The sequence below is a fragment of the Leopardus geoffroyi genome, chromosome E1 (genome assembly GCF_018350155.1).
Source record: "Leopardus geoffroyi isolate Oge1 chromosome E1, O.geoffroyi_Oge1_pat1.0, whole genome shotgun sequence".
NCBI lineage: Eukaryota > Metazoa > Chordata > Mammalia > Carnivora > Felidae > Leopardus > Leopardus geoffroyi.
The window spans coordinates 45,886,195-45,911,430 of NC_059330.1; the positions used below are offsets into that span (position 1 = coordinate 45,886,195).

Here is a 25,236-nt window from a genome sequence, read left to right on the forward strand (position 1 = left end):
GGAGAATTTCCTTTGTAGGACCATGGCTATTTCATCACTGAATGTTCACTTAAAAATGTTTAATCTTAAATTTCAAGTAATTAACCAGTTTTGATGCTCCAATAAAAATAAATCTCAGGTTTCACCTTCAAGGCCAACAATTTAATAGCACAAAACTATGTTGACATAGTTGCATAATTATTTTATAAAATGTTTCACATTTTAAAAGCTTTACTGTTTTTATATTTTCTCTACATTTTGAGGTATTCAACATGAGGAAACCAATAAAAAGTGACATTTGAGAGAGTTAGGTTTTCCCAATTTCTTTTACTATTTTCCAGAGATCTTTCTTCCCTTCCCGAAAATTCCAGTCAGCAGTGACTCCAGATTTTTCTCAACAAATGTTTTCCTTTAAGACCTATGTCAGAGAGCTGAAATTTAATATGCAGTTATTCAGAGACTCAAAGTATTATTTACTAGAGTAAAATAAGCCTCTTCCCTTTTTTATCCCCGCATTAGTAGGATACAATGGACTTCTTGAAACGTTACGACAAATGTTGAGAATGGGACACTTTTAAACAGATATAAAAATGATAGCTTGCATTTACTGAAGTTCTTATTCTTTGTAGAGACAGTGCTAAGAGCTTTATACGTGTTCTTACTTAATCCTCGCAACCCTTTGATCTAAGCAGTGGTAATAAGGAGACAGGATTTAGAGAGGTTAAGTAACTTGCCTAAGGTTACATGTCTAGTCATGGGCAGTGCCAGGATTCGTTTCATATCTGGCAGACTCCAGAGCCTGTGCTCTTAACCATGGTACTGTACAGTGTTATAGACAGTATAATATAAAAAGCAGTAAGTCATGTAATAATGTAACAATACAATGGTTTATTGTAGATACTCAGGACTCTAATGCATTAGGTATGGGGGAGAGAACTGCATATCAGCACTAACTGCCAATGACTGTGGTGGCTCTGATCAGACAAGGTACCAGTGTGACTCAGCCCAAACTAGCTCCTACTTCCCCATTTCTATTAATAGTGCCCCAATTTTCCTCTCACCTGGCTTTAACTCCTGAAGTCATCTTTGAATCACTGTCTTCATTATCTCCTACATCCAGTCACTTATGATGCCCTGAGGATTCTACTCTCCTAGGTTCTCACATTCTTCCCATGTTCTCCATTCTCAGTACAGCTAATTAGCTTGTGTCCCTCCTCTGGTCTTTTCCATGTTTGAATCAAGCTGATGCCTGGCTTGCCAGATTAATCCTTCTAAGAAGCAGCTCAGATAATGTCATTTCTCTGTCTTACAGTTATCATCGCTGTCATCCTTCTCTAATACAGAAACCAGAAAAATAAGTAGTTTGGGAGAAGACAGATTATGGCTTGTTAGTACCTTAAAAATTCACTCTATTGATACTGTTCCTCAAAATGGACACTGCCAGATGGACCATGAAACAGAACAGGTGGTGGACAAGAACTAAAGGAGTAGATATATTAGATAATGTATGAGAAACTGCCTAGACAGCACTTAATGAATTTTATTAACTTATTCAAAAACAAGGACTAAAATCACTTCCATCCTAGTTGAGAATTAACACAATAATCTGTACAGTCAGACCCTTTTCCATATAGAGTCCCAGACAGCAACTCAGTATGTTTTTAGCTGAGTTAACTGAACCATAACAAGGACACGTAGAGTAATTAACAAAGAAGAAATAGATAAATAAACATATTAAACTATGTTTAAGATAAGGAGGGGAAAGTTGAATTATAATATGAAACATATATGGATATCTTTTTAGAGTACTTAAAAAGAGAGTAAAAAGGCAACTTGTGGAATGAGAGAAAATACTTGCAAACCATATAACTGATAAAGAGTAGATATCCAAAATATATAAGGAACTCCTGTAACTCAATAGCAAAAAAATTAATAACCCGATTTTTAAAATGGGCAAAGGACTTGGATAGACATTTCTCCAAGGAAAACCTACAAGTGGCCAACAGGTATTTGAAAAGATGTTCAACATCACTACTTGTGAAGGAAATGAAAATGAAAATCACAATGATAGATCACCTCACACCTGTTAGAATGGCTGTTGGAAAACACACATATACAAAGAAAAGAACAAGACAAGGAGATAGAGAAATTGGAACCCTTGGTAACTGTTGTTAGGAAGGCAAAATGGTGCAGCCACTATGGAAAGCAGCACAATGGTTCCTCAAAAAATTAAAGATAAAACTACCATATGATCCAGCAATCACACGCCTGGGTATATATCAAAAAAAACCCTGAAATCAGAATCCCAAAGAGATATGTGCACTCCCACATTCATTCCAGCATTATTCACAATCATTAAGAGGTGGAAAGAACCTAAATATCCATTGATGGATAAATGTGTAAAGAAAATGTGCCATATACATACGGTAGAATGTTATTCAGCCATTAAAAAAGAAGGAAATACTGTTACATGCTAAAACATGGATGAACTTTGAGGACATTATGCTAAGTTAAACCAACCACAGGAGAACAAATACCACATGATTTCACTCATATAAGGTATCTAAAGTAGTCACACTCCACGAAGCACAAAATAGAATGGCAGATGCTAGGGCCTGCAGGGAGGGGAAAATGAGTTGCTATTCAATGGGTGTAAAGTTTTAGTCATGCCAGGTGAGAAAGTTGTAGAGATCTGTATGACATTGTACTTATATTGATGATCTTGTGTGCTTATTTGCCACCAAATGAGTATCTTCTTTGGGGAAGAAGCATCTGTTCAAATATTTTGTCCACTTTTTATTGGGTTTCTTTTCTTGTTATTAAGTTTTGAGAGTTTATTATATAGTTTGGATATAAGTCCTTTATCAGATATAGGCTTTGCAAATATTTTTTCTCCTAGTATGGCTTGTCTTTTCATTCTCTTCAGCAGTGTCTTTTGAAGGACTGAAGCTTTTAGAAATCCAATTTATGAATTTTTGTCATGATGGCTGTGTTGTGTCTAAGATTTATTTGACTAACCAAAGGTCACAAATATTTTCTCCTATATTTTCTTCCAGAAATTTTACAGTTTTAGGTTTTACATTGAGGTCTATGATCAATTTTAATTTTTATATATGGTGCATGACATATGTGAAAGCGGTTTTTTGAGGTTTTGTTGTTGGGTTTTGTTTTTTGTTTTGGGGTTTTTTGTTTTGTTGTTGTTGTTGTTGTTGTTTGCATATAGGTATCCAATTGTTCAAACACCATTTGTTGTAAAGACCACAAAGAATTTTTTTAAGATTTGTAATTCTCATTTCTGGTGTTCTTCATTTCTTTGTGTTAATCCATATTTCTACCCAGTGACATTTTTCTTCTGCCTGGAGGACTTTTAACATTTCTTGTATTGTGGATCTGCAGCTGATTAATCTTTTCAGCTTTTATATTTCTGAAAAAGTCTTTATTTCACCATTACTTTTGAAAGATAAATTTAAATTTTCACTGGGTATATAATTTTAAGTTTTTTTTCTTTCTATAATTTAAAGCTGTAGTTCCAATGTCTTCCTTTCTTTTTTTTTTAATTTACATCCAAATGAGTTAGCAAATGTGAAACAAGATTTCAGGAGTAGATTCCTTAATGCCCCTTACCCATTTAGCCCATCCCCCCTCCCACAACCCCTCCAGCAATCCTCAGTTTGTTCTCCATATTTATGAGTCTCTTCTGTTTTGTCCCCCTCCCTGTTTTTATATTATTTTTGTTTCCCTTCCCTTATGTTCATCTGTTTTGTCTCTTAAAGTCCTCATATGAGTGAAGTCATGATTTTTGTCTTTCTCTGACTAATTTGACTTAGCATAATACCCTCCAGTTCCATCCACATAGTTGCAAATGGCAAGATTCATTCTTTTTCATTGCCAAGTAATACTCCATTGTGTGTGTGTGTGTGTGTGTGTGTGTGTGTGTGTGTGTGTGTGTATACACACACATATATATATATACAAACAACACATCGTCTCTATCCATTTATCCATCGATGGACAGTTGGGCTCTTTCCATACTTTGGCTATTGTTGATAGTGCTGCTATAAACATGGGGGTGCATGTGCCCCTTCAAAACAGCGCACCTGTATCCCATGGTTAAATGCCTAGTAGTGTAATTGCTGGGTCGTAGGGTAGTTCTATTTTTAGTTTTTTGAGGAACCTCCATACTGTTCTCCAGAGTGGCTGCACCAGCTTGCATTGCCACCAACAATGCAAAAGAGATCCGCTTTCTCTGCATCCTCGCCAACATCTGTTGTTGCCTGAGTTGTTAATGTTAGCCATTCTGACAGGTGTAAGGTGGTATCTCATTGTGGTTTTGATTTGTATTTCCCTGACGATGAATGATGTTGAGCATTTTTTCATGTGTCGGTTGGCCATCTTGATGTCTTCCTTGGAGAAGTGTCTATTCATGTCTTTTGCCCATTTCTTCACTGGATTCTTTGTTTTTTGGGTATTGAGTTTGATAAGTTCTTTATACATTTTGGATACTAACCCTTCATCTGATATGTCATTTGCAAATATCTTCTCCCATTCTGTGGGTTGCCTTTTAATTTTGCTGATTGTTTCCTTCACTGTGCAGAAGCTTTTTATTTTGATGAGGTCCCAATAGTTCATTTTTGCTTTTGTTTCCCTTGCCTCTGGAGACATGTTGAGTAAGAAGTTGCTGCGGGCAAGATCAAAGCTATACTACAAAGCTATAATCATCAAGACAGTATGGTACTGGCGCAAGAACAGACACTCAGATCAATGGAACAGAATAGAGAACCCAGAAATGGACCCACAAATGTATGGCCAACTAATCTTTGAGAGAGCAGGAAAAGAATAACCAATGGCATAAGGACAGTCTCTTCAGCAAGTGGTGCTGGGAAAACTGGACAGCGACATGCAGAAAAATGAACCTGGACCACTTTCTTACTTTCTTACACCATACACAAAAATAAACTCAAAATGGATGAAAGACCTCAATGTAAGACAGGAAGCCATCCAAATCCTCGAGGAGAAAGCAGGCAAAAATCTCTTCGATCTTGCCCGCAGCAACTTCTTCATCCACTGTCTTCTTATTTGCATTGTTTCTGACCAGAAATCTGCTGTCATCCTTATCTTTTGTTCCTCTGTACTTCATATGTCTTTTTATTCTGTGGCCGCTTTTAAGATTTTTCTCTTTATCTCTGGTTTTGAGTAATTTGATTATGTCGTGCCTTGTCATTTTCTTCATATGTCTTGGACTTTGGGCTCATTGAACTTCTTGGATCTGTGAGTTTATAGCTTTCATCAGATTTAGAAATTTTATAGCTATTATTTCTTTAAATATATTTTCTGTCACCCACCTTACTAGTTATATTTGCCCACTTGGAGTTGTCTCACAGTTCACTGATGCTTTTTTTATTTTAGAGGATGTTTTTTCTCTGTATGTTTAATTTTGGATAGTTCATATTCCTATGTCTTTAAGGTCACTCATCCTTTCTTCTGTACTGTTAAATCAGTACTTTCATCTAGTATATTTTTCATTTCTGTTGTTGTAGGTTTTTTTTCCTGACAGTTCACTTCGGTCTTTTATATCTCCCATATCCCTACTTTTGAACACATAGAATATTGTTATAATTACTATTTTAATGTCTTTCTCTGATAATTCTAACATCAGTGTCAGTTCTGGATCAGTTTCACTTGATTGATTTTTCTCCTAATTGTGGTTCTTTTTTTCCTGCCTCTCTGCATGCCTAACAATCTTTGTTTGGATGCCAGGCATAGTAGATTTTACCTTACTGAATGTTAGATATTTTTGTATTCTTTTTTTTTTTTAACTTTTTTTAATGTTTATTTTTGAGAGAGAGAGCCGAGTGGGGGAGGGGCAGAGAGAGAGGGAGACCTAGAATCCGAAGCAGGCTCCAGGCTCCCAACTGTCAGCACAGGGCCCGTAAGATCACAACCTGAGCCAAAGTCAGATGTCCGACCACCTGAGCCACCCAGGTGCCCCTGTATTCTTGTAAATATGCTTCAACTTTTTTCAGGAATGTTGAAGTTATTTGAAAACAATATGATTAATTTTGGGTCCTTAAGATTTGTTGAGTAGACCCAGAACAATATTTATTATAGGTCTTAAATTTCTATACTGCTGAGACAAGACCTTTCTGGATATCCTAGCCAGTGTCCTGTAAATTGTGAGGTTTTCCATTCTGGCTGCAAGTAACAGGCACTATTTCTGGCCCTATGAAAGCAGCAGGCTGTTTTCCCTCTAATCCTCTTGGATAGGTCATTTCCTGGCTTTGGGCAATTTTCTCACATATATGTGCTAATCAGTACTCTACTTTTCACACATCTCCAGAATTATTACTGTTTTGCTCTCACCTTCTCAGAACTCTTTCCTTTGAACATTTGCTGCCTTGGTCTTACTGAATTCTCAGTTCCATATCCTCAACTCAGTGAGTCTGCCAACATCAGACTGGGTTTTCCCTCCCTACATCATGGTCTGGAAATTCTTTTAAGGCAGTAAGTGAGCATAGGATTTGCCTATTTGTTTTCCCTGTCTCAGGAATTATTATTTTTCATTGACTATGTCTAGTGTCTTGAAAACCATTGTTTTATATACTTTGTTTAGAAGTCTGTTTGGGGATTGTTTTGGGTAGGAGGGTAAATATAGTCCTTTTCACTCCATCTTGGGCAGGAATAGAAATTCATGTCATAGTTTTAAAAAGAAAATTATAGGTGAAGTGGACCAGAGCATAAACTCATCTCTCATTAGAAAATGACTGGCTTGAGGGGAGGGTAGGTGATGGGCATTGAAGAGGGCATCTTTTGGGATGAGCACTGGGTGTTGTATGGAAACCTAATTTGACAATAAATTTCACATAATAAAAAAAAAAAAGAAAATGACTGGCTTGAGGGGTGCCTGGGTGGCTCAGCCAGTTAAGTGACTGACTTTGGCTCAGGTCATAATCTCACGGTTCGTGAGTTTGAGCCCCCCATCAGGCTCTTTGCAGACAGCTCAGAGCCTAGAGCCTGCTTCGTATTGTGTGTCTCCCTCGCTGTCTGCCCCTCCCCTGCGCTCTCTCTCTCTCTCTCTCAAAAATAAATAATTATTAAAAAATACATATATACTTTAAAAAGAAAATGACTAGCTTGGTAGTTAGAATTGAGTTCTCTGAACTAAACTATGTAGTGTACATGTAGTGATGCAGAATTAAATATGGTCATTTCTAGCACAAGAATCTTACATGTAGCGTTAGCAAGACTTCAGTTACTAAACTGATTTGTGTGGCTCCAGCTTTCTCAGTAACTTTTCTAAAAGAAAACAAGAATAGTCTTTAGAAATATCTATCCATAGGGTGCCTGGGTGGCTCAGTCGGTTAAGCGTCTGACTTCGGCTCAGGTTGTGATCTTACAGTTGTGAGTTTGAGCCCCACGTCGGGCTCTGTGCTGACAGCTCAGAGCCTGAAGCCTGCTTGGAATTCTGTGTCTCCCTCTCTCTCTGCCCCTCCTCCACTCATGCTTGGTCTCTCTCTCTCTCTCTCTCTCAAAAATATATAAACGTTAAAAAAATTTTTTTTTTAAAGAAATAGCTATCCTGTCCTCTCTGAAATAGCTAGCTATCCTGTCCTCTCTGGGCGTTAGCTCTAAGACACTATTTCCTCCCTTCACCCAGCTTCCTGTAGGAATAGTATTCTTGATTGTGGTGCTTTGGTCAATATCCAGGCCTTCCTGTGATATTCACAGAGCTTGGAAAATAACATTTGTTTCTTCTTTGTCCTGCTATTTAATGGTCCACTGGTTTATGATAGTTGCCTTTAAACAGAAATGTATCCCTGAAAGGTGCCAAACAAATAATCCATTTCTTTTTATTATTATAGTACAGAGCAGTGATTTTCAAAGACCTCTATTTGCATCCTATAACTGCCTCCCTCAAGCCCTCCTGTTCTACCAAAGCAAAGTGTATACATATTTCCCTGTGGTTAAGGATGGAAAATCCATATTAACTATTTTCATTCATGAATTCATTTGTTAAATGTTATTGAATATACCTACCGAATGACAAGAACTGTACTAGTTAATAAGGACTTAATAGGCTCGGTGATTAACATAGGGTGAGATGACGACTTGTGGGTTAGAGTGTGGAGGTTGACATGATCATGTTAGAGATTTGGTAGCTCTATATATGGGAGGAATAAAAGCCTCTTTAAGGATATAGTAAAAGCAAGAGATGTTGAGAACCTAAACTATGTGACTGACATTCATTGAGGATTAAGATTCTAAGCTAAGAACTTAACATACATGTTCTCATTTAACCTAATAGGGTAGATACTCTTCTTATCCTCATTTTTACAGATGACAAAACTGAGACTTAGAGTGATCAGCACCTCCTCCAAGGGTACGCCACTCTAGTAGCAGTGGAATAGGAAAGAAAAAAAGGAATTATATCTGAGAAATAGTCCTCAAGAACTATTGAGAGGACTTGTGACAAATTAGATGTAAAGGTTAAGGAAGAAGAAATCCTGATGAGTGCCAAGTTTCTATCTGGGAAGACCAGGCAAATGGGTGATACTTCATTAACTGAGTTATTAATAAATGGAATAGAAAGATTAAGGTGAGTGAGACAATAACTTTGAAACATTTGAAGTTTGAGGTTTCTATCAGAAAGCCAAATAGGATAACTTTTGTAAATAGTTGGACATGCTGTGTAGGAGTGTGGGAATGAGGTCTGGAATAGAAATACAAACCATCACCACTTAGATAGTTGTGAAAGCTATTAGTCTATTCCTTTGAGACTATCCAGGGAGATCACGAAGAACAAAACAATGAAATATAGAACCTAGTATTGGCATTATCTTAGGGATGGGCGGAAGAGGAAGAACTATTAAAGATACATCAGAAGGAGAGGACTAAAAGAGTAGAAGAGGGGCGCCTGGCTGGTTCAGTCAGAAGATTTCAAGGTCATGAGTTCGAGCCCCATGTTGGGTGTAGAGATTACTTAAGTGAACAAATAAATACTTAAAAAAAAAAAAAAAAAGAACTAGAAGAAAATGTTGTCATGTTAAGCCTAAGAGGGGAATGTATTTCAAAAAGTGGGGATTAGTTAAAAGTGTTAAAGACTGAGGAGTGGTTAGGAAGCATAAGGACTGGGAAAAGAAATGATCATACTTAACAATTATACTTCATACAATTATACTTCAGTGACTTTAACCAAAACAGTCTCAGCAGATATACTGCTGAATAATATGAGGGGAAGTCAGGCTAGAATGCACGATTGCTGCGCAAGTAAAAAGAGCAAACAGGGCGCTTTCACAATGTTGGGTAGTAAAAGGAAGAAGGGAAGAGGGTTTAAAGAGAGTCAGTATGTTCTCAGTATCCTTTTTCTGAGTTTTGTTTTAAATGAGTGTGTCAGGGAAAGGGGGGGTGGTTATGGTTACTCTGGATGTCTTTTTGTCTTGATGGTGTCGATGGTGGTAGCAGCTAACGCAGTTAACCACCAGATACTTTCCTAGGCATGTCACATATATTAACTCATTTAATCCCCACAGTATCATTGTTATCCCTACTTTTAAAATGAGGAAAACTGAGATCTCAGGAGCACAAGTAATTGTCCTAAGGTCACACAGCCAGTAAGTAACAGAGACAGGATACACACCGAGGGATCCTAGCTCTGAGTCTACATTTACCTACTCTGCTGTGTTTCCTTGTTGACCTGAAAAGTGATTCTGCTTTATTTAACCTTTTCTTTTTTTTTTTTTTTTTCTCAAACAGCAGTTATCTGTAGTGAACGTTTCTCAGACTGTTATCTTTAGATTGTCTTTTAGGACCTTCTTCAAATTGCTTTACATTCTTTAGAAACTCATTTCCTGGTGTAGGAATAGCTGCCTACTGGAATCCTATCCAGAGCAGCCGGAATAAACAACAGACCCTAAAGAGATTCGACTCCTGTAAATGGTAGAGTGAACTTTCTCAAAATTCAGTAGACAGATCAACTCCTGCCCTGCTTTAAGCATTTCTGAAGAAAAAAATAAGCATGTTTTTTGACTTATGTTTGAGACTGAGGTGATATCAGGTTTTGTCTGAAGCACATGTGTTTCTCTGCTTTGTGTCGACAAGGGCACACATGTCCTGAATCCTAAGGATGAGGCTGAAACTATCCTTTGTTAGAGGAACAGAGGTACTTCCAGGCTAGACTTTACAGTCATTGTGGGAGAATGCTAGGAAAGACAACCCTGCTCCTGTTTGCACCAGGCCTTGGCTGTATCACACACACCCTTTCTTCTGCCAGGCCTGGGACTGACTTCTTTTAGGATGATTCATGATTGTTTTCCATGAGTAAATATGCTTTAGTCTAAGTCCAGTTAGAGCTCGTTTGCCTCCACTTCCCCTTCTCCTTTTCCACTTACTGCAGCTGTTTGTACTTGCATTTGGGCAGTGCTGATCTGTTAGCCTCAGTGCACTTTGTGTTATTGTTTTTTTAATGTTTACACTTTGCTTCAGTGAAAGAAAGGTCCATTTTCTCTGTAAGCCTAGATGTGTAGTTATACTTATTGATGGTCTCACAGAGACCGTTTCCTAGAGAGAACTCATTCGTCTGCCTCAAGCCTGATTTGCATTGAAGAGATGCACACACGGAAGAGGTGCCCACACCCATCTGAGTCTGGAGTTGTTATTAAATCCTTTTAAAAACTACTTTCCAAAGCTTGTCTTATTTGTGTGTCGTATTGAAATGTGATTCCTTTCCATGTTTTTTCCTTCAACATTTTATTAGGAAATTTTTCAGATACACCAAAAAAGAAAGAACCTAACAATCAGCACTCATATACGCACCACCTTGATTGTATCATTAACACTTTGCTGTCTTATCATCTATCCAACTGCCCATCTCTTTACCCATGCATCTTTTTTTATGAATTTTGAAGTAAATTACGGATATTGCTATACTTTAGTAGAATGCTTTGAGAGGGACGGGATGGTCTTGCTGCCCGAGGACTGCCAACTCTTGAGTGCCAGGGGTAAGAAAGCCACACACATTACTAAGTGGTATGGATTAGCTCATTTTTTTCCCCTTAGCTCAGCTGTAGTTGCAGTGGTAATTTCTCATAGATTATTTCAGTGTTTGTGCCTTAGAAAATCTCTTGGAAGCCAGCTGGTACCCCAAACAAACATTTATTAAGGAATATGAACTCCACAGAGAACATCCATTACCTCCATGTCCCACAATGCAGGCCAAAGTGCTTTCTTGTTCATATGCCCTAAATTTATTGTTGAACATAGGAAGTAGGGCTCTCTTTTATCATATAGAGCTGACAAAAGCCTTAGGTTCTGAGGTACAGAAATTGTTTCTAGGCTGTTCTTGGCATCTACAGTTGTTTTACCATATGGTACTGGGCTAATTTTATCTGTTCTTCCCTTGAGGCTTTTGTGAATTGATTACATTTTTAGAAAATTTTTTAAATAACTTTTTAAAATGTCAGAGCTTTCTCAGTAGAATAAAATATGATGAGAGATTACGTCAACAGGAGAACAAGTTATCTTAAGAGAATTTTTCTCAAAAACTTAAGCATTTCAATTGCAATTTCAATTGCATACTCCATAGTATAAATTAGCATTGGTCATGTTCACGAAAGCCCCTTTTGATACAAAATATAAAGTAATCTTGGGCCTGAAGAGATAAGTCTGTTAGTTCAGAAATCAAATGAAAGTTTCTACAGCTCTTCTCTCTCTGGAAAGGTCATTTCCGGCCAAACATGTACTTCCTAAAGGGAAGCACAGGAGAGGTAAAGAGAAAGAAGACAGCTTAGCCCATCAGCTAAGCCTAATCAGTCCTGGTCATCCATGGGATCATTCATGTCACTTTCAGATTTAAAGTGACATCCTATAGAGCAGCTACAACATAATAGACAAAACCTGGATTTTTGAGCCAGAATTAGGTTTTATTTCTAGTTCTGAAACCAGCTGTGTGACTTTAGGTCTCACTAGGCCTAGTGAGACTCACCTCAAGCCAACTGGCCTATTTTCATTCCTCCCGGGGAATCCTATCACTGCTCACCCCGAGCTCAGAGTAACTCTCTGGGTGCCCACTGAGCACACTCAGGTGCCCTGGAAGCTCCAAGTGGGTAGCAGTCACCTACCATCAAGTGACATGGAAAGCGGTGGAGTAAGGAGCTCCAGGAATCAGTCCCACCACGGAAGCAACCACTAAGCTGGCACGTCTGACAGAATCAACTTTTTCAGAACTTTGGAATTGCTAAGTGAAAAAAAGCAGATTATGAAACAGGATCTATAGTATGATCTCATTTGAGGTTTTTAAAATAAGTATTTGTGGTACAGAGAAACACTCAGAATATATGTGAATAATGTTTCTCTCTGGCTACTGGGAGTACAATTATTATCTTGTTTATCTGCTATTCCTAAAATTTTCTATAGTGAATATATATTACTTCTGTAAAAAATAGCAAAAGCAAAATAGAACAGTTTGGCAGTTTCTCAAAAAGTTAAACATAGAGTTTCCAAGTGACTCAGCAGTACCACTCGTAGATACACACCCAAGAGAACTGAAAACATATGTACACAAAAACTTGTACGTGAATGTTTATACCGGCATAATTCATAATAGCCAAAAAGTGGAAACAAATCAGATTACTTGTCAGATAAGTTGATAAACAAAAGGTGATGTAGCCACATGATGGAATATTACTCAACAATAACAAGAATAAAGTCCTGATACATGCTTCAACATGAATGAACCTCAAGAACATTATTCTAAGTGAGCTAGACACAAACGGCCACATATTACGTAATGTTTATTGTGTGTGTCCAGAATAGGCAAATCTGTAAAGACAGGAGGTCTCTGGTTGCCAGGGGCTGGAAGGAAGGGGGACTATGGAGTCACAGCTAATGAGTATAGAGTTTTCTTTGGGGGATGATAGAAATGTTTAGGGATTCAATAGTGATGGTTGCACAATTTTGTGAATGTATAGTTGACCCTTGAGCAACACAGATTTGAACTGTGCTGGTTCACTTTTGTAGACAGTACTGTACATGTATTTTCTCCTCTTTATGATTTTCTTACTAACATTTTCTTTTCTCCAGCTTACTTTATTGTAAGAATATAGCATATAGTATGTATAACATACAAAATATAGGTTAATTGACTGTTACCAGAAATATACAGTAAAGTTTTAGGGGGCATCAAAAGTTAACCTGTGGATTTTCAACTCCAAGAGGCATCAGTTCCCCTAACCCACATGTTGTTCAAGGGTCAGCTGTACTGAAAACCACTGAATTGTATACTTTAAAAGGGTGAATTTTATGATCTATGAAGTATAGCTCAATAAAGTAATGTTTAAGAAAGGTGAAATAGACTATAAGCTACAAGAATTAGAATTAAAAAGAATATATTTAGCAAGTTAAAGTCAAATTTTTCACTGAATTCTGTAATTATAGTTATGGATTTTTTTTAAGTCTTTAAGTCCAGTTAGTTAACATACAGCGTTATATCAGCTTAGAGTTAGGAATTTTAAAAGTGTAAGTTTCGGTAAAGAGATGAGAATCAGGAAATTATAAGTGATTATGTAGCTGAAGCTCCACAGCTCCCCCTTTTTTTTAGTGAAAATTTGGGACATTTTAAAACTGATATGGGAAACTATTTTCTTCTCTTTTTAAAGTTTGGCTTTGTATTTTTAATTATTTGCACTATTTTTGGAATTGTTATCTTTTTTTAATGCAAAGTAATCATTCTAATAGCTTTCAGAGAATTTTAAATGAGAGTGTAATACATGTATACTTGTGAGCAGATTTTCTCAAGTAAGCCACCATCTCTAGATCCCATTTGATGATATATAAGTGGTTTAAGTATGTTCTAGAATAATATAAGCAGTATAAATAGATCTCATTTACCCCCTTATGATTTCCCTTTCTCTTGCCCTCATCCCCTTCCCCTGGCCTTTTATGCTCCAAAATGTAAAATGGGATTAGAGTACAATACCTTATTTTTAATTAATTCTTTCAGTAAGCATATATTGAGTGCCTACTATGTGTCAAAACACTGTGCTTAAAGTTAAAGATACAAAAATAAAATATGTGACCCTGGGGCACTGGCTGGCTCAATCAGAAAAACATGTGACTTGATCTCAGGGTGTGAGTTGAAGCCCCACACTGGGACAGGGCATTGAGCTTACTTAAAAAAAAAAATAATAAAAATAAATAAAAAAACACCTGGTTCTAGACAGATAAAATGATACATCTCAGAGCTACTCTCTGAACAGTTAGGAGGGCACTTAACCCAGATAAGGAAGGTCAGTCAGGACTTCTTTTTACCGTCAATATAATTAGGTTGATCTTTGAAAGCAAGTTACACCTATTATGCATTTTTAGAAAACTATTAAAAGTAGAGCTCATGCTTGGCTGTTAGCACATCCTACAACTACATACGCACAGAAAAACATCTTGAGAAAAGTGGTAGGATCTGTTGTCTCCAAGATGTGTGTATAGGCCAAAACTCTTTTTTTTTTTTTTTTAAATTGGCATGAATACAGGCAGTAGAGGAGCGAAGACCTGAGGTCAGAGTTTGGTTTCTGCTTCCTTGACTGCTAAACATGTTGAAGACTTTTTAAACTATCAGAGCTTTTATGGGCTCTGCTTATACTAATATATCTACCAAATTAAAAAGCAAAATATCATCGTGCACTTAAAGGAATTGCTATTTTTCACTGGTATCTTTTTAAAAAGCAGACACATCGTCTTTGCATTGCTTTCTGCAGGACTGATATGTACTGATATGGTCCTATTAGTTGTTAAATATTGAAATACATCCTTACTGGTTGGTAAAAAGCTGATGCTTTAAGCCACCTGGATGCTCCACCACAGTCTGTACTCTCCCCCAGGGACTCCAACCCTACATCTCTCCGCAATCCAACAACTAAAAGGTTGTCTCCAGGCATAGCAGGAAGCCTTAAGGACTCTGTTTCTGTACTACTTTGGAATCCATTCTGACTGCTGGTGCTGGGCCATCCCCACTGTTTAATAATTTTGAATCTCACCTCGACTTTCTGACTGTTCCATAAACCATTGTCATTTTAACTGTGTTTGTTTTCTGCCAACTAGAGTATCCCATGGCCCTAGATCACCTGCTCTCGCTTACCTGTGTAGAACCAAAATGGAGTTGCATTATTTGCTGAGTAACCCAGAATAGCATTGTACTAGAACTAATAGTCTCCTAAACCATGCTGCTTTTCTTCTGTATTTCTTTCAATGACGACAGTTTGGCCTAAGTTCTGTGTCCTCTTATTGTTCCTTCCAGTTCATTTTGCACCTTATAGGCCTCCAGATATCTCCCTGAAGCCTCTGCTCTTTGAAGTGCCCAGCATCACTACAGAGTCAGTGTTTGTTGGCCGGGATTGGGTTTTCCACGAAATAGATGCTCAACTTCAAAGTTCAAATGCCAGCGTGAACCAAGGAGTAGTGATTGTGGGAAACATTGGGTTCGGCAAAACTGCCATCATCTCCAGACTGGTGGCCCTCAGCTGCCACGGAACACGGATGAGACAGATCGCCTCAGACAGCCCACATGCCTCCCCCAAACGTACGTATTCCTTTTTAAATAACTCCCTGCTTCATTGCTCTGAAAGTTTTTCTGATAGATTAAGTCTTACATCCTTTTGTTTTCTGATCTGCAAAACCTAACTTGCATGTGAGGACCATTAATTCAGAGTTGGAGAGAAAGAATGTAATACTCTGTTTACATTTAACCCACATATCTAGCGGTCACCTAAGTGTGACTGAGAAAACCTTTCTGTGGGAATAAATTTATGAGTCTTCCCTCTGGCAGTCTGGCTAGTCTGTCCTTTGGATAATGACTGTAGCAATTGCTTATAAGAGGCATTTGCCTCCATCACTGTCAGCTTTTGCTCAGCCTGTGCCCATGTCTTCTTGTTACATGCCAGCACAGTCTGCTTGCAGCATTCAATTCCTTGCTCTTGATGTCAGTATTGCACTGCTTGGGCTTAAACTTCATTGTGTCCTTGAAGGGTTTCTCCTGCTTCCTTGTGAAAGGATGCTGAGATCTCGTATGTATTCATGCTCCTTTCATCCCAGGCCAGGCACAGCTTAATGATCACCACCAGGATCTTGTTTGTTTATTTCTAAAATACTTAGGTGGTCCTTAGCACCAGGCACTGTCTAAGAGCTTAACAAATATTAATTCATCCAATCCTCTTATCAACTCAGGTAGTTCCTATTATCATCATGTCACAGATAAGTGATCTGAGGCTCAAAGAGGTTAAGTAGACCTCCCAGGTTTCATAGCCAGTAAATGGTGAAACACGTATTTGAGCCTAAGCAGTCTGGTTTCAGAAGCCATTCCCTTATCCACTCTGCTGTCCTGCCTCTCCTTAATGGAGGAACTCACCTGAATAAAGGAGATGAGAGGAAAATAGATGTTCTTCCTATACTCTGTGTGTATAGAACCAGTCTACCTGGTTTCTGTTAGTTATGAGAAAACAAAACCAGAAACTATTGCTCTGCTAGTCCAAATCATTAATCTAGCTCACCATAAGTTTTCAGACAGCCACCACTAGAAACTTGAGATTATAGTAGTTACAGTGTCTAACACATGCTAGAAACTCAATAAGAGCTCACTGAGCACCCTCCAGACATTCTGGCTTCCTAATGAAATTAATTGACAGTCTTGTGTCATTAAGTGGGCACATTGTCTCTGGTTAACTAATAGACATCTCACGTGGAGAAGAAGGACTAGTGTGTACAGAGAAAACTGGTTGAATCAAGAGACCCTGTTTACAAGGGTCTGGTAAGAATTGGTATGGAAGAATTCCTTTTTCACAAGCAATGTCATGCTTAGTTTCTACATGAAGCTTTTCTCAGGTAGATTGGCATTGTGTCATGAGAGTCAAGAGCTCAGATTTTGAGTCCTAGCACTCCATTGACTATATATACTCTGTAACCTTGAGAATTTTAATTGAAATTTTTAGGTCTGTTTTCTCATCTGTAAAATGAGGAAGTGGGACTAAGTGATCTTTAAGATTTGTTCCTGTGTTAAAATTCTGTGATTCTAAAAACATATCTTCTTGAAATTGAAAAGTGGTTGAAATTAACTTTCCAGCCTATTCCAGTGTTTTCCTTTGAGCACTTAAATATCACACCAGACTACATTTTATCTGAGTACTCCAAGACTCTTTAACTCTTTGAGTATGTCAGAAAGAAAACCAGATAGCTAATAATCTCTCTGACTCCTCTATGTATCACTGTCGAGATAACGTAATGGTAGAATCCTGTAGGACAGAATAAATCCCAAGGGCAAGATGAGCTGCTTTCTCAGAAAGCAAAGGTATCTGGGAGTCCCTCCCAACTAAGCCTGGGAAAGCAGGAGTTAATAGAAAACAGTTCATGTGCTCCCCAAAGCAGAGGTTCTATAAAGGTAGTTCATTAAGTTATTCTCTAACATCCATTGCCTCTTATCTCCAGAGACACTCTAAAAATACCAGGACACTCCAGTTCTTGAGATAAATGTCCATTTGTTGTGACTGTAGATTTGGCCTGATAGTTAACTTTCCTTTTTTTTTTTTTTTCTTTCTTTTTTTTTTTCTTAATTTGAGAGAGACAGAGAAAGAGGGCACACAAGTGGGGTAAAGGGGCAAAGGGGAAGAGAAAATCTTAAGCAGCCTCCACATTCAGTGTGGAGCCTGACTCAGAGCTCGATCCCACAACCCTGGGATCATGACCTGAGCCGAAATCAAGAATCAGATGCTCAACCAACTGAGCCACCCAGGCCCCCCTCTTTTTCCTTTTTGCCTGATAGTTAACTTTCAGAACTTGAAAACCGTGTCAAAGGAGAAAGAATATGTGGTTATATATTTATCAGAATTTCACAGAACTAGCAGTTGCCTTGTACATAATAATTTTTGTTGTAATCTGTCAGTGACCAAACTACATTCTACCTCTGCCATCTTAACAGAGCCACTAGCCCTTAAGAAGGGTCAAGAATAGGGGCGCCTGGGTGGCGCAGTCGGTTAAGCGTCCGACTTCAGCCAGGTCACGATCTCGCGGTCCGTGAGTTCGAGCCCCGCGTCGGGCTCTGGGCTGATGGCTCAGAGCCTGGAGCCTGTTTCCGATTCTGTGTCTCCCTCTCTCTCTGCCCCTCCCCCGTTCATGCTCTGTCTCTCTCTGTCCCAAAAATAAATAAACGTTGAAAAAAAAAAAAAAAAAAAAAAAAAAAAAAAAAAAAAAAAAAAAGAAGGGTCAAGAATAAGTGACTGATAAAGTGCAAGCTGTTTTTTGGCATTAATATGTTATTATGTAAGCCAGCACTGGGAATTTGACTGGCAGTAGCAGAATTTCTTTCATTAATGACTAAGAATGATGTCTGTATAGAGAATTGGCTTAACTTTTCACAGTTTAATTTACATCAAGCTTAGATAGGTTTATTTGAATTTCCATTGGCTTTCCTAACCCTGTGTCGGTGATACCAATGATACAGTTGTAGAAATAATGAAAACAAGGTAGAAAATCGTTGGCGCTCCCATCTCTGCATCATCTGTCTTCTCTCTTCTACCCCTGTCTCCTCCACACTGAGCAGCACTGCTGTGGAAGACGTGAGCAGTGTAGCCTGCGGTACCACATTGCCTGGCTCCGTCCTTCCCCCACAGACACTCAGCCCCCAGCCCACCCCCTCCTTGTCATTTCCCTGGGAAGGTACAGAAAAGCTGTCAAGGCAGGCACTAGCCTGTCATCTGCTTTCCGCCTACACCCCTTCCCAAAGCTGACTCCCCCATCAGGCTCCACCACCATCGTCATCAACCACCCCCTAGTACATACACACAAAGAACAAAAACATTTTGTAAAAATAGACCTGTTGTGTAATTTAGGCATTATTACGTTAACTACAAGTATACTCAGTACAGTAGTCAGGAAAGCTCTAATACAAGACTATCTTTCCCCATCACTAAGAGTCAGTATAGTTATTATTTGGATTTGACATTTGCCAGCAGCTGCCAACCCCCCAAACAGCTGTTCAGTAAGTCACCCCACCCTCCCTGCTCTGCTCATGTCAGTAGTCTGTTTTGCTGCTGCCTACCTGTTAACTTATTTCTCCTGTTCCCTGAATACCAGAGAGTTAAGATACTCAGAAAAAAAGGAGGCCGTCTCCAAAAGGCAGTAGCGAGAAGCCAGAGGGCATTTGGGCAATAATTGCCCCCAAAGTCAAATATCAGATAAAGGGGAATGCAGTGGGGAGAAGGAGTGAGCCACAGAAACGATGCATCGACAGTCACTGCGCTTCACCTCCACTCTCACATTTTCAGTCTTTTTCCACTGCTGCCACCCACTCGTACCCTCCTGCAGTTATTCTGAACTTGGCTCCAGTGACCAGAGCATTGACTCTCCCAGCAGACAGAAGAAGTCTCCATTCAGTCCTCGGGTGAGGAGTTCAGTGAGGACTCCCTTCCCCTATTCCTCCTCCTTTCCAGTGGCTCTTGACCATTAACAATCCCCTTATTTTGGTGTAGCCATTTGTACTGTGGTCTGTAGTCATGTATATAGTCTGTAATTCCTAGTGGAGATGAGACATTTCCTAAGTAACATGAACAAGTGGAATTTTTTAAAAACAGTTTTATTAAGCTGTAATTCACATACCACACAGTTCACCCATTTAAATTGTTCAACTCAGTGCTTTTTAGTTTATTCACAGAGTTGTACAGCTGTCACCATAATCTAATGTTAGAACACTTTTGTCCCCCCTAAAAGAAATGCCCATTAGTGATCAATCTCTATTCTCCCCTTAACTGCCTGCCTCTACCCCTACATAACCACTGATTTGTTTTTTGTTCCTACGGATCTCCCTATTCTGGGAATTTCATATAAAGAGTCATACAATATATGGTCTTTTGTAACTGACTTCTTTGAGTATAATATTTTCAAGGGTTATCCATATTGTAGCCTGTATTGGTATCTCGTTTCATTTTATCATCAAGTACTATTCCGTTGTATGGATATTCCATATTTTAACTGTTCATCGGTAGACATTTGGGTTGTTTTCACTTTTGCACTATTATGAATCTTGCTTCTTTGAACATCTGTGTACAAGTTTTGTGTGGATATAAGTTTTTATTTCCCTTGGGTCCATACCTAGGAGTAGAATTGCTGGATAATAGAACAAATGGAGTTTAACCAATCTTCCTTTAATTCAGGGTTTTATGATTATCTCATGCAAACATCTCGTCTTTTTAATCCAGATGTGGACGCCAACAGAGAGCTGCCACTCACACAGCCACCCTCAGCCCACTCGTCCATCCCCAGTGGAAGCTGCCCAGGGACCCCAGAAATGCGCAGGCGGCAGGAGGAGGCCATGCGGAGACTAGCCTCACAGGTACAGTAGGGCTCCCAGGGTGCAGACATGCCAGCTCCATTGTAACCCCAAGGGGCAAAGGTAGGGGGACCCTTGGCAAAGTGGACAAAACGTATACAGCTATACCATGAGACCGTGGGGAAAATCTTCTCTTCCGGCTCCTAGAAAAATGCTTTGTTATTATGGGATCAGAGCCTTTTTGTTTGAAAGGCCCTCAGAAATAACCAGAGTCCCATTATGAATAGATAAGGAAGTCAAGACTCAAAGAAGTTATATGATTTTCCCAAGATCACAGTATTAGCACTCAGCAGTTTTTTATTTTCACTCCTATTCAAAACTCTTCCTGCCATACTATACTGTCCATAATATTTTTTAGGTTTTTGAGTTTTAAATTTCTATTTTAATCAAAGTAACATATGCATGATTTTTGAAAATTAAATAATACTCAAAGACTTATAATAAAACCCAGCAAATTCTTTTCCCCTCCTCACCCCACCCTCTCCCCAAAGGCACCACTTTCAACTCTTAGGGCTGTTCTTCTGATCTTTACCTCCACTGTTCCTAAATAATATTTGTATACTGCTATAACTTTTTTCATCATTTTTATACGTTATCTATTGCTGCTTGTTAAGGATGTTGAGAATTTTACATCTTTCATTTTCCTTCCTCCCTCCACCATTTCAGTATGGTTATATCATGATTTTTGTCAGAATCCACATTATAATATCTTCAGTATTAGTACTGTGCACATATGGTTCACTGTGGAACCAAGGATAATATTTCCTTCCTGAGCAATTTTGTTTTTCCTGGGATTTGAAATGCCTTATTTTAAAATTTTCTTATTCTTGCTGTGGTGGGGGAGGCGCCTAGCTGGCTCAGTCAGAAGAGCATGTAACTCTTGCTTGGGGTCATGAATTCAAGCCCCACATTGTGTGTGTAGCCTACTTACAAATTAAATTAAATTAAATTAAATTAAATTAAATTGGCTTATTCTTTTTTAAACCTATCGCTATAATCCATAATCCTTAATAACTTTGTAAAAAGCCTCTTGGTACAAGTTTACACATCAGTGTCATTTCCCCTGAGACGTCCATCTCAGCTCAGGCTGGACCTAGGATGTTCTTGAGGCTAGTTGTTATCCTGGAAATTCCCATTACTTCTCTTCTGTGTTTGCTCCCACATCATCATCTTTCTTGATTTTATTCCTCATTTTGGTGGAACACGTCCACCAGTGGCTTCCTAAGAAAGAATGCACAGGAGGTAAGTTTTTGAAACTTAATGTTTCTAAAAGTATCTTTATTCCATTCTCATACATTACTGTTTATTTGACACAACATAATTCTAGGTTAAAAATAATTTTCCCTCAGAATTGTGAAGGCATTGCTCCATTGTCTTGAGCTTCTAATAGTTTTGTTACTAAATAATTATTCTTATTCCTAGTTCTTTATACCTGTTTTTCTCTCCAGAAACTTTTAGGAACTTCTTTTTTATCAACTTTTTTCTTGGGTCTTTTTTCCATTTATTCTGTTAGCATCTAGCATAAACCTTGTATAAACTTCAAATAATTTCTGTATTTTCAGTTCCCTTCCTCACCCCACTCTTGCACAGGACCTGGTGCTTCCAACCTCATGCTTTTCTGAGGTTTTACAGCTGCTTTGGTTTAGTCCTGTTGTTATTACTTCCAGCATGCATTTGTTTCACCTGTTCTATTTGTTAAGTCATTTATGAAGCCTATATCCACTTTCCATCCTTATATGTTATAAGCTGAGGTCATAGATAGATATCCCTATAGGTGGAGTTTGCATTTCTCTTCCTTATTCCCCATATTTTTGAGGATTTTCAAGAAAAGAACAAGAGTTTAAAATGTCTGTCTCCAATATTTAAAGAAATTTCTTGGCATGGTTAATTACTAATGAGGAACAGAGAGTCATCTGCAATATCATAAAGTTCTAACTTCTTCATGGAAATCCAGTCCACCCAGAGCCCAAAACAGCACATTTCCCCCAACTGCATTTTTAAGTGTCTCCACTTATCAGTGGGCCTTCTGAAAACAGTCTGAGATTTCCCTCATATTCATTGCTAGCTCAGTGCAACGTTAAAAAAACATCGTTTTTTTTTTCTAAATAGTTTGTATAAACTAGTTCCAGCCTCTTCTTTAAAAGAATCTAAATAAATGTCACCTTGGAAATACTGTACACTGAATGCTGAAGTCCTTCCATCATTATAGTCACTCACATACTCACTTAGAATTGATGTGTGGAATGACTCTAATACAAGCCTGAAGTTAAGGTGGTGAACAGAACAGACAACAATCCCTGCTGTTACATGGCCCACGTTCTCGTGGTGGGAAAAGCCAGCAAACAAACATGTAATATGTCAGATCGTGACGAGTGCTGAAAAGAGCTCAGGGATTGTTGTCACTTCTTAGTCTCTCTCTCATCAAGAGAAAGAATCTCAAGATGTGTATGTTCAATATTCGGAAAATGTTACATATTGTTAGCAGGAAATTAGTGACTACACTTACTTAAGAGGTGATCTCATTTTAAATTCCATGCTTGTGTCTATCTTAACCAAAATACTGTATAAATAAATCATTTTTGTGCCTATAGATGAGATATTTTTAAATTTATATTAAACATTATATACGAAATGGCCCTTTAAATTAAAATTAATGTTTATGTTCAAGATTTGGAAAATGTTAAATATTGTAAATAGGAAATTAGTGATTGTTTACACTTACTCAAAGAACATAATTTAAATTTCATGATTATTTCTTCCTTAAGCAAAATATGAATGCACCTTTTTGCACCTAGAGATGGGATATTTTTAAGTTTATAGTAAATGTTGTACAAGAAATCGCACCTTAGATTAAAATTAAATATTATCCTGGTAATTGTGCCATGTGTTACATTTCAAGTATACAATTTGTTCTTAGTAGCCTAGAGCAGAAGCCAGCAGTCTTGCCTCTCGCTATAACAAGCCAGTAAGCAGAAACCTTTTCAATAAGATTTTGAAATCAATTAGTATTTTGATGAGGTAAGCTAATATATGTGAGTTAAAAGTGTTCTTGAAAAACCTCTTGATTTGACAAAGTTCTTAGTGCCAATTCTTGTGTATCAGTAATTACCATTGGTATTTTCAGGATGTACTGTTAGGTGGGGAGGAAAGTACAAAGGAGTGTTGATGGGATGCTAACTTTCATATAATAAAGAAAGGGATATAAAAAAATACATGTGTACCTGCTTATTTGTCCAAAAGAAATGTAGGAAGGATAAACCAGAAAGAAAAGATACTGGTTACCTAAAGCAGATGGGTAGGAAAGAAGGAGAGTAGAAAGAAATGGGTAATGAGAATGGGGTACAGGGATGAAAAGTAAGTGACACTTCTCTGAATATATCTTTTCGTATAGCTGTGACTCTTAGAAATATGGTAATGTTTCACTTACCCAAAAAATAATTAAAAATAACCAGTATGTGGGGGCTGGGGAGCCCAAAGTGTAATGCAAACACTCACAAATACACCTAACTGTATTTCACATAAATAACATGACCACACTGAAGAAGGCAGAGGAGAAAAGAACTTAAATAAGTTTGGAAGGTAACATCTTGACTGAATATCGTAAGGCTAAAGACAAAAAAGAACTGTGCATAAATGCTATATTCTAATTAATAAATGTTTTCTCACAGGAGTATGACTCACAGTTTTGAAAATCCTTCATGTATTTATTAGAAATGATTGAATAGGGGCGCCTGGGTGGCGCAGTCGGTTAAGCGTCCGACTTCAGCCAGGTCACGATCTCGCCGTCCGTGAGTTCGAGCCCCGCGTCGGGCTCTGGGCTGATGGCTCGGAGCCTGGAGCCTGTTTCCGATTCTGTGTCTCCCTCTCTCTCTGCCCCTCCCCCGTTCATGCTCTGTCTCTCTCTGTCCCAAAAATAAATAAACGTTGAAAAAAAAAAAAAAAGAAAAAAGAAATGGTTGAATAAATAAATGCATTGTAAATAGCAAAACCAGGTTTCTCATTGTTGGAGAAAGAAGTTAACAGATGAAGAAAAGGAAATCTAAAGAGAGCCAGGTGATACTGAATTGAAATCTGAGGTATTAGTATATACTCACAATTTTTAATATATATATCTATAGATATTTCTATAGATATATATAGAGAGAGATACAGCAATATAGATAAATCTTCATATGTGAGTTAATATATTACATGCATTTCCTAGCTCTCTCCACTGAGAGGGCCCCAAATCACAGTCACTTCAGTAGCAATATGCACACCTAACTAATTCAGATCTTGTTTTCTAACATCATTCTCCAGTAAAAGAAACCAGGGCTCTGAAGAGGTTAGATGATGCCAGGTCTGGGGCAGGGTAAATACAAGATGAGCCTGGAGCATCTTCTGATACCAGAAAGCAAGGAAGTGCTTTTAAAAAGATGGGGGGGGGGGGGGGGTTGCTTCTTGAAAGAGCCCAGACACCAACCCGAAGGAGATCCTAATGTCCAAAGCCAGACCAAAGTGAGCAACAAAATAAATACAGTATTGGATATAACCAATGGAATAAAACAAGTCCATATATATTAAATCACTCAAGTAAATAGATGAGAGAGAAGGGACAGCTCTTTATTCAGTAGAATTCCAATAATAAATGTAGAAGGAAAGAAGGAAATAGAAAATCACTATTAGGCAAACACCACGTGATAATTGTTACAGACAAGATCCACTGATGGATACTAAAGTTAGTGGGCAAAAGTTTGAGGAGAAACAGGATTTGCATTGTTTCAAAGTGTCTCCCCCAAGATATTAACTACGAAGGGAGAGAGAGTAACTTTATAGTACAGAAATCTGGCAGAAATCTTTACCTTAACCAAGGTGATGAAGGTCGGCATCACCAGTGACAAGACATGTCAACATCATGA

At 38.1% G+C, this 25,236-nt stretch overlaps 1 protein-coding gene across 8 annotated transcripts in view; it reads left to right on the plus strand.

The window, feature by feature from the left end:
- The window catches only part of TANC2 (tetratricopeptide repeat, ankyrin repeat and coiled-coil containing 2), a 325,771-nt gene that overhangs the window by 211,106 nt on the left and 89,429 nt on the right, over positions 1-25,236 (plus strand). For all 8 annotated transcript variants that reach the window (XM_045489387.1, XM_045489388.1, XM_045489389.1 and 5 more), the window contains 2 exons: positions 15,263-15,544; positions 20,208-20,341. In XM_045489387.1, coding sequence (XP_045345343.1) covers positions 15,263-15,544; positions 20,208-20,341 — 416 coding nt within the window. The remainder of the gene's footprint in view (positions 1-15,262; positions 15,545-20,207; positions 20,342-25,236) is intronic.